We start from the raw sequence: 13,720 nt of genomic DNA on the forward strand, positions 1-13,720 counted from the left end.
ATGCTGTCCAATAAGGTAGCCAATAGCACAAATAGTTAACTACAAATTTAAAAAGTCAAAAATACAGTCCCTTAGTGACACTAGCCACATTTTAAGTATATAACATCCATATGGAGCTAGTGGTTACTGTATTAGCACAGAAATGCAATCTTGCCATTTTCACACAACATTGCTCTAGAATTGTAAACAGGGACCTCAGCGGGACCTAAGAGAACCTCTGAGGTTTAGTTCAATTGCTCTCTCTTTTTTAAAAATGTTTATTTATTTATTATTTGAGAAAGCATGCACTCGCACGAGAGAGCAGAAAAGGGGCAGAAAGAGAGGGATAGAGAGAGATTCCCAAGCAGGCTCTGCACTGTCAGCACAGAGCCTGAACGGGGGGCTCTGCGAGATCATGACCCAACCCCAAATCAAGAGTCAGATGCTCAACCAAATGAACCACCCAGGCAACCCTAGTTTAATCTCTTAATTCTGCAGTAACGTAACTGAGGCACAGAGATTGATTTGTCCATGATCACAAAACTAATAGCAATGCCAAGACTCCAGGGCCAGCCTCTTGACTTCATATCCTTTCTATGTTCTCTTTCTTAAGACTAGTTCTAATCTGCATCCCATCTCAATGCTTCCTTTATTCCTTTCTCTAGAGTCTCTCCAAGGGGCATAAATCTCATTCTACTTTCCGTAAACCTGAATTTTAAGGGCTACCTAACCTACATTTACCTGACTCAATAATTTTCCTCCAATTTTCCTTTTACTGAAAAATTCTTATTCTAAACCAATTACTCAGCTTTTCTTTCAAACTTCTCGGGCAAACAGAAATTGTCTTTGTTAGTAATTTCAACTGTCTTACTCCAGGCAGAATAGGTGGGGTAACTACCTTGGGACAATGAAATCACCATTTTTGCTTTCTTATCACCAAGCCTTCTAATGCCCTCACTGAATCATTACTTTTATCCTTCTTTTTTCTTCTTCTTTTTCTTTTTTTAAAAACCACCCATCAGAATTCATTTCTTTATCCTTGGGATATATTTCAGCACCTGAATCAAGGTCTTTTCAACTATTTCTTTCACAGATTCCAGTATGCCTACTGACAAACTATAGAATGTGACTTCTCATCAGTTCCTTTTCTCTTTACAACTCCACATCTGCTCTCTGTTCAATATATTCAGATTTTTCCAATGAAGGAACCATTCCTCTCTTGTGCCATGCCTCCTTTACTACCATTACTCCCTTGGCACCTATACATATGCCTGAACCTTTAACCACTCAACTCCTCCTTTCTGCCCAGATTTTCCTGGCTACTCTATAGAGTTCTTACTCAGAATGAAACTACAAATAAGCCCTTAAAAGTCATCCTTACTTTCTAATTTAACACTACCATGCCATTCTCTAACTATAGCCCACTCTCTGGGGAAAAAGAAATGGGAATGAATATTTATTGAACTCCTAGATAGAGGATTTTCCAACAAGATTTCATCCAATACTATAACCTGCAATAGAGGCATTATGTCTATTTTAAGACGTAAGGAAACCGTTCTTAGGTATTTACTCACAGGATACAAAAATGCTAATGCAAAGAGATATATGCACCCCAGTGTTTATAGCAGCATTATCTACAATACCCAAACTATGGAAACAGCCCAAATGTCTGACTGATGAATGGCTAATGTTGTGGTATGTGTATACACACACACACACACACACACACACACACACACACACACACACACACTGAATATTCAGCCATCCAAAAGAGTGGAATCTTGCCATTGGCAACGATGTAGATGGAGTTAGAGAGTATTACACTAAGCGAAGTTAAGTCAGAGAAAGACAAATACCATATGATTTTACTCATATGTGGAGTTTACGAAACAAGACAAATGAGCAAAGAGGAAAAAGAAGAGAAAGAGGCAAACCAAAAAACATTCTTAACTGTAGAGAATCAACTGACGGTTACCAGACAGGTGTGTGTATGGGGGCGGGGGGCGAGCGAAGATGGGTGAAATAGGTGATGGGGATTAAGGAGTGCACTTCTTGTGATGGGCACAAGGTGTTGTGTGGAAGTGTTGAATTACTATACTGTACACCTGAAACTCCTATAACACTATTTCAACTAACTTTTTAAATACTTAAAAAATTTAAAAACTCAATTATTTTTTAAAAAGTTTTTAATGTTTATTTATTTTTGAGAGAGAGAGAGAGAGAGAGAGAGAGAGAGAGAGAGAGAGCAAGCACATGAGCAGGGGAAGGGCAGAGAGAGAGGGGGGATACAGAATCCAAAGTGGGCTCCAGGCTCTGAGGTGTCAGCACAGAACCTGACGCGGGGCTCAAACTCACAAACCCTGAGATCATGACCTTAGCCAAAGTTGGATGCCTAACTGACTGAGACACCCAGGTGCCCCCAAAACTCAATTATTTTATTAAAATAACTTCCCTATTAGATTGTAACGATCTTTGATCCTTTTTTGAAAGTTTGTCAATTTGTTGCTCCCAAGCACTCTTAGCACAGGATCTTGCAAACAGCAGATATTTATTAATATACATCCAAGTACGAACATAAAAAGATGTATCAAAGCAAAGAAAAAATTCAGAAGATTTAATAATTCTTACAGAACTGCCAATTGAGGAAAAGAATCAGAGATGTGCTAGCACATTCATGGACTTCGGCAAAGGTTTTATACAACAGGAAAACAGGCATTGGAGTTAGACTCAGCAAATTACTTAATTTCTCTGAGCTCAAGTATCTTCAATCTATTAAAATGAGGTTATTATACTGACTTACAAAGACAGCATATTAAAACGTAACACAAAGCTTGGCATAAAATAAACAGTGACAATAAAGAGATCTTAAATTCATTAAAATCTCCTATTTGGTTTTTAGTAAAAGAAGAGGATTTAAGAAATACATGTTACAAGGAATTAAGAATAAGAAAGTTAAGGGGCGCCTGGGTGGCTCAGTCAGTTAAGCGTCGCACTTTGGCTCAGATCATGATCTCAGGGTTCACGAGTTTGAGCCCTGCGGTGGGCTCTGTGTTGACAGCTCAGAGCCTGGAGCCTGTTTCAGATTCTGTTTCTCCCTCTCTCTCTGCCCCTCCCCCACTCACAGTCTGTCTCTCTCTCTCAAAAACAAACATTAAGAAAAATTTTAACCAGAATAAAAAGTGAAAAGTAATTAAAAACAGAGTGATACATTCTATACATTCTATACACTATACATTCTAGTAAAACAATTACAACAAAAGATGAATCAAAACAGAAAAAAAAAAGGCTCTGTTTTGACAAGGAAGGGCATCCTGTGAGCAGCCTGAAGCTTCTTAATACTGACTGAAAGGTGATGTCCTACTTTTGCCAGGCCACCAAATGGAGGGTATTTAAGTGCATAAATGGTGCCTGCTTTAACTCCTGGGATACTACCGCTTACCAGGATATACATGTATGGGCAAAAAGGCCTGGAGCAGGCAAGTAGCCTCCTTTGTGGCTATGGAACCTTCTAGAATTAAGTGGCCAAGTGTGAAGGAATGTATTGCTTAACTTAATAAGCTGACAGTCTGGGTTCCACAGAGACCCTCCCAAGGGAAGATACAAAGCAGAAACAATTCTAATTGATGTTATTCTAAAAGGTGTCTCCCCCCGCCCCAACTCAAATTTTCTAGTAGGTCACAAGAGCCAGTAGTCTATGACAGAGCTAAGGACATTAGCATATTTCAAGTTAAAGTCAGACAAAAAGGTAAACTCAACACAATAGAAAACACTTACATGATATGTTCCAGCAGCAGCAGTAAGAGCCACCTGTGAGTTCTCCTGCATCGGTGGCTATGAGCTACAGGGTAGCCCTGCATGATTCTACCAATCCAACCTGGCCTGAACTGGCACAGAGCCCACCTGTGTAGCTATGAATGTCAATGTTGGTGTCAGAATAGCAGTTTTATGACTTCTATACCAGTTTTATGAGAAAAGGATCACTGTGTCCACATCCATAGTTCTCTTCTACTGGCTGCAAATGGGAATGCTTCAGCAAGCACAGTGTGGCCTGGATCTTTGAAACATCACCGCAGTGGACCTGGTAGGCACGTTCCTGGCCCTCATCAGCAGGATAGGAGCAAAGATTATGTCTGCAGCATTAACTCTGCAGTTCAGGCTATTGCTGCAAATCCTACTCTATTCTTTAAAAAAAAAATTTTTTTTAACATTTATTTTTGAGACAGAGAGAGACAGAGCATGAACAGGGGAGGAGCAGAGAGAGAGGGAGACACAGAATCTGAAACAGGCTCCAGGCTCTGAGCTGTCAGCACAGAGCCTGATGCGGGGCTCAAACTCACAGACTGCGAGATCATGACCTGAGCCGAAGTTGGACGCTTAACTGACCAAGCCACCCAGGCGCCCCCCTACTCTATTCTTTTAGCATGGTGCTTGTGGATAAGCATAGTGTGGACAAGGAGCACTAGTGACGCCTATGGCCCTCTTCAACCGGGTGACACCTTCCCCTTACAAGGAGATGGGTCTGCAAGCTGAAAAGAGGCAGACCTATGTGTAACACCTGCTGTGATGGTTCTTCTCTTGGAAGTTCCATTCTTCTTTCTACATAGTGCTATGCACATGGAAGGGTCTTGAAAATATCCTTATGTACAGATTTTTATTTGTAATTTTGAAAGTCTAATTTTATTATAGCTTTCTGTGCACTTAAAAATGAGCATGATGCATTTTGTACTCTGAAGTGTTCCAAAAAATGTTATGAATATGATACTTACTCCTTCTTTCTTTCCTCTAGCATGCCTGGTAAGTTTTGTAGAAAAGTTACAAACCACAACCATACATATGCTTTCAATGTGTTTATTCAGTGTGACACCAAACTTTCCTCTGTTTTTTTTACATAAAATTTTTATATAAAATAAAATATTTTTATGGGGTGCCTGGGTGGCTCAGTTGGTTAAGTGTCTGACTTCAGCTCAGGTCATGACCTCACAGTTCACAAGTTTGAGTCCTGCATCAGGCTCTGTGCTGACAGCTGAGAGCCTGGAGCCTGCTTTGGATTCTATGTCTCCCTCTCTCTCTGCCCCTTCCCTGCTTGCACTCTGTGTGTCTCTCAAAAATTAAAAAAAATATATTAAAAAAATTTTAAAATAAGTAAATAAATAAATACTTTAGAGGGAAAAATATATTAAAATATTTTGGAGGAGAAAACAGAAGAGCTAAAGGGAAAATCTAAATAAGAACTTGTTTCAATCTAGTTGAATAATACAAAGTTATTACATTTATGTATTATTGTATTACACTTAATATTTTTCACAATTATTATTTTTAAAAAATGTTTATTTATTATGAGAGAGCAAGAAAGTGCAAATGTGAGTTGGGGAAGGGCAGAGACAGAGGGAGAGAGAGAATTCTAAGTAGGCTCCATGCTGTCAGTGCAGAGTCCAACACAGGGCTCAAACTCACAAACCATGAGATTAATGACCTAAGCCAAAATCAAGAGTTGGACGCTTAACTGACTGAACTGCCCAGATGCCCCACAATTATTTTTAATGATCTTTTGTAATTAGTCCACTGGTGGCCCAAACTGAAAAACTTTGCCCTAGAGAACGGGGTTTAAACCAGCTAGCAACTTGTTTCCCAAATAGCTTGAGACAAGAGAACACAACCAATTTTCGCTTGTTAAAAAAACAAATTCAATGAAAATGCATAGTCAGGCATGATAGGATAATACATCAAACAATCACTATAGTGTTTCATATTCCTTAGTTTTGACATAGATCATAAAATGACAAATATTTTGTTCACATTCTCCAAAATAATATCCTTCTTCACCCAATATTAATAACTTCACAGAGTGAGATCAAACAATTCATACATGCCCTCAGAAGTCGGAGGACACCTTATCAAAATATAAATATAAGAAATAAAAATGGAAGAATGTTTCAGAAAAAGAATAAAGCAGTAGAAAGATGTTAATATAGAAAGAAGATAAAGCACATGGGTCAAAACTCAGACTGAAAATAAAATAATCTTAGTATTTCAGGATAAGCTTGGTGTATACTAGGGACATTTTTCAATTCTCTCTTCTTTTGACCTGTCTTAGATTTTTTTAAAAAAAAATGTAGTTGTCACTCCAAAATATTTCTTTATTTCCTCTATTTTCTTCTCTTGTAATGCCTGAAAAAAACCTGAAAATTCCCAACTATACTAACATGAAAGTTTTGTTCAGAAAAAAAAAAAAAAAACCTTTACGAATTTCTTTTTTCATTAGTCTTTCAACAAGTCTTTCATTAGTCCAAAGAGTAATCAAATTCTCTATAAATAAGTTCAAAACTGTCTCTCCCATGTAAATGGAACAACTGATCAAAGCTATACATTCTTCTGAATGGCAGGGTACTTTGGTCTGCTATTAACAAAATATTACTCACCATCACATGCACTGAAGTCTAGACTCCTATAAAATTAGCTGTTTTCAGAGAGTGCAGGCAAAAATCCTGGTGCAATTTTACTCTTTTAAAAAAGCCAAGTACTCTTACAGGAGCCTATAATAATTCTTTTTTAAAATCACACCTCATTTACTGACTACAAAATTTGAGAACTTTTGTGAGACATTTTATTTAGAACACCTGTTATTCTCCATTTATTAACACTTATTTTTCCAACCTCAAAATGTGGCAATAAAAGTAAGAAATTAACCTTAAGCAAATTCTCATGCTTCGAGGCAATGATTTTTCCATTTGCATCAACAGTATTTTCAGTTTCACACTATTGTACTGTTGCCAGAGCTATGGAGAGGACTTAAAAAAACACAAAGGAACAAAATCAGAATAATAATTTAAAAGAATGGAAAAAAGAATATCTAATTGCAATCTCTTTACTGGTGATTTGGGGCTCTTAAATATCCTTTTTTGTTCCTGTGTTGCAAAAAATAAAGACATAAAGTACTTTATTACCTGTCCCTAAGAAACAGAGTATCAATTTGAAAACCCTCTGAAATTGCCTTTTCTGGGAAGCAAACCTTCACAATATTCTGAAAGGAATTTACAAACCTCTGAATGTTCATCTCTTTCATCTATAAGTCTTTTTAGATGTAATGCCATATTTTTCAAGAGTGGCTCTATTTCCTCCTGAGACATATCAGTCACTTCCATCCATTGCAGATCAAACACATTTTCCTGATTATGGGTTACCTTTAGGAAAGAAATCAAAATCAGCAATTTTTCTAAATGGCTAATACTTAAAAATTGGTTTCACTTTACTGCAATATTAGCTTAAATATCATACAGTCCATATCATAAAAATGAGAAGCAAATATGATGCCTAAAGAAGACCTGGTAAAAAGGCTAATCCTAAGAATTACTTTTACTAAATATAATCTTTAAATAAAAAATTTATATTTGTTTTCCTGTCAGCTAAAAAGCAAAACATTTAATTCAGGCATTACTAGGGGAAGGTAATATTGACATCTTTGATAACTGCTTTAACAAAATCAATGAATTTTTCTTTAGGTAAGACTAAATTGTGCTGGATTCAAAAGCAAAAGTTTTTTAATCTTGTAGGATATATGTTATTGCACTTTTATACTTGAAAAGCTTTTCTTTACAGATTCTGTAGATGACACTGTCCCAGAACCTTAGGAGAAAAGGGCTACCAACATAAAGATTTTTTAAAAATGGAAAAGCTATATAAATGAAATACTTATTTCTTGCTTTCCATTTCTCACTGTGATTCTGATATTCTGCTTTAACTTTCACAAGAAACCACAAAAATAATAATAATAAAAAAAAACACTTTCAAGAATGATGGCAAATTTAGTAACTTGCAATACTTAGCATTTATTCAAAATAAAATACAAACTACAAAGCTAGCATAAACAAACAAATAAATATAAGGGGAAACTTCCAAAAAAACAAAACAAAAACAAAAACCCTGGTATCTTGTGGAGTACTAATATGCTTACTGTTGACAACATTATTACTGACAAGAAGGCTGGGCTCTATGAACGCTAACAAAGAGAAAAGATGATATACAGAACACAGGTTATTCAAATAGAGAATTATTTTAAACACTATTAATTTTTACTATTTAAAAATTCTCTCTATTATCTTAGTTCTCTAATCAACATGTAAAATTTAACATGATCTAGTTCTAAAAAGTCCTCTTAAGTACACAAGATTAAAAGCTCAAGACTAGATAGATGCAGAAATTAAAATCCATCTGTTAACTGTATCAATTACTTAATATTGCACAATATGTCCTAGATTTGAGTTCTTATATAGATGTTAAAATGACTAATGTGTTATAATTCAAGTAACATCTTCAATAAAAATTATACTGTGTCCATTCATTCAAAAGAAAATCACTGGAATGACTTAGTACTCGGGTTATCATCTTACTTCACATTAGTTTTGAATTACAGGCAGTGATCCATTTTCTGCTGCTTCTATTTACTATGTACTGTTCATTCTGTGCTGTCTAACAAAGACATACACTTCATTCCTCAGACACTTTCTACCTAATGTCCCTATGGATAAAGGCAATAGTACATTGTAGTTAGTTAGCACTGTGCCATGAGGATTCATTTAAGAAACTATCTCTAAAGAGAAGACACTTTGTCTAATAGCAGAGTTCATCTAAATCTGACTTTGATTTGTTCTTGCTCATCATAGGACTTCAAGTCTTTGGGGACATATAAACACACCACAAGCTTTATAAAAATTAGTATATAAAAACCGTATATAGGTTATTACCTCTTGAATATGTGCGGCAACTGCTGCTTTTGTATCAAAATCTAAACCTTGAATTCTTTCAATAAATTCTTCTTTTTTCTGACACTAAAAGAAATGAATAAAACAATCATTCACATTTTATGGGATATAGTCCTTAATATGTTGTAAATAACTAAAAACTCAATGGGCCAGAAAGTTTGGTTATGTTTTGAACACTACAATGAGGGTTTTGTTGGTTTTGCATTTAAATGGTCTAATATACTCACTTAACAAAAAGATAACAATTTAGAAATATTTATTTAAAAAGCATGGCACTGAAAACCCATACTATTTTTATGCTGTAAAGTTCTAAAGCGGGAAACCATTACACAACCCATGTGAGGTCAGTACAATATTATTATGCTAACTTTACAAACAGAAAAGTAAAGAATCAAGAACTTGTTTCAGGGAGGATAAGTTACTTGCCAAAAAACACAGTGAGTCAGTGGCAGAATTCGGAATACAGCCAAAAAGCTCAGTCAGTCTTTGGCTATCATCAAACAAAACAGCCTTTCTTCTTGGAAAAAAAAAAAACTGTAAGCAATTTTTACTTCAAGCTTACAATCCATTCTCACATCTTCATCCTATCAATCTTAATAAAAGAAACCTACTTTTGTGGCCCAGTTCAACATTTATAAGGTAGTACAATAAATATTTGATTTGTTTCTACAATAACATAAAGTTACCAGGGACAAAATTTAAGAATATATATATATATATATATATATATATATATATATATATATATGTATCAAGTGGAATAAATGCAGCAATTATTTATTGTGTAACTTTAAAAAAATCTTTATATAAACTAAAAATATTATTATGTAAATCTAATCTTTTTCTTTCTCAGTACTAAGTAACAGTTTAACATGCATCTTAGTATTTCTGCCTCCTGGGTCTACATCTCTTAAACTACAATCCAACTGCTAGTATAAATGTATTCTTGCAGCTACCAAATGAGAAGTGCATACAAAATAGAAAGCACTGCCTTGTCTAGCTTAAGCTGCATCTCCTGGGCCAATTACCAAACTACTAGTGAAGAGAATAGACTCACAAAAAGAAAAATTGGTTCTTACATCATTAAGAAACTTAGCAAGGTTATGATTTACACTCTACGTATTTATTATATCAAATTGTAACATTATACTTCCATTGCCTACAATTTAACTTAACACATTCCCATCAGTGCAAAAAGTTCTGTGTCCTATAAAAACAAAATTATTAGAATGACATAATAATATTAAAATTATGGGGTGACAGTTGGCTCGGCAGGTTAAGCATCTGACTCTTGATTTCAGCTCAGGCCATGATCTTACAGTTTGTGAGATCAAAGGCTCTGTGCTGACAGCATGGAGATGTTTGGGATTCTCTCTCTCCCTCTCTCTGTGCCCCCCCACCTTACACATGTACTCACTTGCACAGTCTCTGCCAAAAATTAATAAATAAACTTTAAAATTAAATTCCCGAGAATGTACAATTTCTAGCTGTGACTAGGAAATCAGAGTTTTGGGGGACTGGGATTAAAACTAGTCAATTTAAAAATAAGATTTTTTTATCTAGTAAATAGTATGTGATAGGTCTAGTGACAATTAAGAATAACTTTCATGGGGCGCCTGGGTGGTGCAGTCGGTTAAGCGTCCGACTTCAGCCAGGTCACGATCTCGCCGTCTGTGAGTCTGAGCCCTGCGTCAGGCTCTGGGCTGATGGCTCAGAGCCTGGAGCCTGTTTCTGATTCTGTGTCTCCCTCTCTCTGTGCCCCTCCCCCGTTCATGCTCTGTCTCTCTCTGTCCCAAAAATAAATAAACGTTGAAAAAAAAAATTAAAAAAAAAAAGAATAACTTTCTGATAGTACATCTGTGGTATATATTAACTACCTTTTTAGTTACAATATGCCCAATTTTTAAATTTAATGCTTCCAAAGATGTTGACCTATACATAGTTTTTGAGCGAATGATCATATAAAATTGGCAGGGTTATGATAACTATGACTCACTGAAAGGTCCCCCGATTTCAACTGCCATATCTTTGTCTGCCTTCAACACATATACCTCCCTTTTCTAAGCCCTATAGCCATTATTTCTTTATTTATACTATCTTTTTTTTTTAATTTTTTTTTTTAACGTTTATTTATTTTTGAGACAGGGAGAGACAGAGCATGAACGGGGGAGGGTCAGAGAGAGAGGGAGACACAGAATCCGAAACAGGCTCCAGGCTCTGAGCTGTCAGCACAGAGCCCGACGTGGGGCTCGAACTCATGGACAGTGAGATCGTGACCTGAGCCGAAGTCGGACGCTTAACCGACTGAGCCACCCAGGCGCCCCTTATTTATACTATCTTTAAGAGCTCATCGTTTAACACAGTCTCAACACAAATCAATGAGATTTCTTCTTTTACTCTTAAAATACCCACAGTTTCTACTAAATCTCATCTTTATCCAAACTCTATAAGTTTCAAGAATTCCAAATATGCTTCATAAATAGGTTAGGCTTTTTTAAAGAATGCAGAATGAAGGTTGTAGGATCTTGAGGGATAGACTATCAAGATGGAAAAGAGAATGAGAGAAGATACAACTCTGAAGTTCAATTATCAGACCAAAGTTTTATTTTAAGTGTTGTCCAATACAGTAATACAGCTGTCCAATATACCTGTCCAATACAGGTATACAGCTACTAAATACCAAAATGTAGCTAATGCAACTAAGAAATTGAAATTTTCATTTTAGGGGAGGCTGGGTGGTTGGTTAAGTTGGTTAAGTGTCCGATTTAGGCTCAGGTCATGATCTCACGGTTTGTGAGTTTGAACCCTGTATTGGGCTCTGTGCTGACAGCTCAGAGCCTGGAGACTCCTTAGGATTCTGTCTCTCTCACACTCTTCCCCTCCCCCACTCATGCTGTTTCTCTCTGTCAAAAATAAACATTACAAATTTTTTTTAAAAAGAAAATTTCATTTTATTTAATAGTAATTGATTTTAATTTAAATACCCACATGTGGCTCACAGTGGCTACTGTATTGACAGCCTAGTTCCAGAGCATAAATAAAGAAGTATGGTGTTGGGGCTCCTATTGGTTAAGCGTCCAGCTTTGGCTCAGGTCATGATCTCGTGGTTCTTGAGTTAAAGCCCTGCATTTGGCTCTGTGCTGACAGCTCAGAGCCTGGAGCCTGCTTCAGTTTTTATGTCTCCTTATCTCCGCCCCTCATGCGCTCTCTCTCTCTCTCTCTCTCTCTCTCTCTCTCTCTCTCTCAATCTCTCTCTCTCTCTCCTTCTGTATCTCAAATGAATATACATTAAAAAAAAAAGTATGGTGTTAAAAATAGGCCTATAAATAATTTTACTTCCAGCTATGAAGACTCTTGTGAAGAAGACTAAATAATCATTACAAATTGTTTTTTTCCACTTAAAATGAAGCTCTCTTTTATCTTTATATAAAGTTTTGAATGTGTTATGGGCACTAAAGTTATTTCTAACTCTATAATAGCAACTGATACTTAAGTCAGCAGATTACCATGATATTCTAAGAATATCTGGGAAGCTGGGATATAGGAAAAGAGCAGAAAAGTTATGTGGGTAGGAAGTTGGAGGCCTGGTGGGGAGAACTGCATTAACCCTAAAGTTCTGTATCTTTCACCAGAGTATCATCTCTTAATATTCCTCAAATTCCTTATATTTTTACTTAGTACTCTCAGTGCTTTCTCTTATTAAAGAAAACAGGTTTATGTTTAAAAATCATACAAAAATAAGGAAAGAGTACCCAAAACAAGCTACTGAACAATAAAACAGTAAAATGAGGAACACATGACAATGTTTTCAGTAAGAATAAGAACACTAATGACTGAATAGAGAATAGAGATCATAGTTCCATCAAAAGTAAAACCAAAATAAGCCATGTAAAATAAATAAAAATAGAAAAATTAAAATTCCCTCTTTAAAGAATGGTTCTCCCACAACCCCAAATAGAAAATAATCAATGATGGCGAGGATATGGAGAAACTGGAACTCTATATACTGTTGGTGGGAATGTAAAATGGTACAGACACTATGGAAAACAATATGGCAGGTCCTAAAAAAGTTAAAAACAGACCTACCATATATGATCTAGCAGTTCCACTTCTGGATAGACACCAAAAAAACGGAAAGCAGTGACTCAAACAGCTATTTGTATACCCATATTTACAATAGTATAATTCACAATAGCCAAAAAGTGGAAGCAACCCAAGTGTCCATCAATGGATGGATGAACAAAATGTAGTATATACATACAATGGCATATTACGTAGTCATACAAGGAAAGACACTCTGACACATGCTACAACATGGATGAACCTTAAAGACATTACGCTAAGTGAAGTAAATCAGTTATAGAAGGACAAATACTGTATGATTCCACTTATGTGATGTCCCAGATTAGTCAAATTCATAAAGACAAGGTGGAATGGTGGTTGCCGGGGGTTGGAGGTAAAAGAGATATAGGGAATTACTGTTTAACAGGTATAGAGTTGCAGTTTTGGAAGATGAGAAAAGTTCTGAGATGGGTAGTGGTGATGGCTGCACAACAATGTGAATGTACTTAATGCTAATGAACTGTATTTAAAAATTTAGTAAAATAGTGAATTTTATGTTAGGTATAAATTTTCCCATGACAAAAAAAAAAACAGTTTCAGCAAAAAAATTCCCTCTTTATATTAAGCTACATTTGCTATTTTCATGTATTCTCAGAAAAATAAATGCCTCAACTAGAAGCTATGTATTATTTCCCCAAATGTAATGGAATAATTAATGTTCTAAAATGTTAATTTTTAAGATGGTTTACAGATAACTGGTAGAAAAACATCAGAGTGTAGCCCTCAAGCTGAGCAAGTTCAAAAACAGTTTTCTGAATCAAATATGAGTCTTGTAATTGCTTATGAGGGCACACATAAAGATCAAAATTTTAATTCCAATCACACTTGACACTCAGTTACTTTCAATACTATGCAAA

General features: G+C 35.8%; 1 protein-coding gene and 1 pseudogene across 7 annotated transcripts in view; one reads left to right on the forward strand and one right to left on the reverse strand.

The window, feature by feature from the left end:
* Positions 1–13,720, reverse strand: part of CCDC88A (coiled-coil domain containing 88A) — a 143,091-nt gene that overhangs the window by 77,667 nt on the left and 51,704 nt on the right. For all 7 annotated transcript variants that reach the window (XM_045054233.1, XM_019827235.3, XM_019827234.3 and 4 more), the window contains exons 6-7: positions 8,724–8,807; positions 7,023–7,163 (exon numbers count right to left, since the gene is read on the reverse strand). In XM_045054233.1, the coding sequence (XP_044910168.1) occupies positions 7,023–7,163; positions 8,724–8,807 (225 nt within the window). The remainder of the gene's footprint in view (positions 1–7,022; positions 7,164–8,723; positions 8,808–13,720) is intronic.
* On the forward strand, positions 1,507–4,512 carry LOC109498499 (annotated as a pseudogene).

Source organism: Felis catus, chromosome A3 (genome assembly GCF_018350175.1).
Source record: "Felis catus isolate Fca126 chromosome A3, F.catus_Fca126_mat1.0, whole genome shotgun sequence".
NCBI lineage: Eukaryota > Metazoa > Chordata > Mammalia > Carnivora > Felidae > Felis > Felis catus.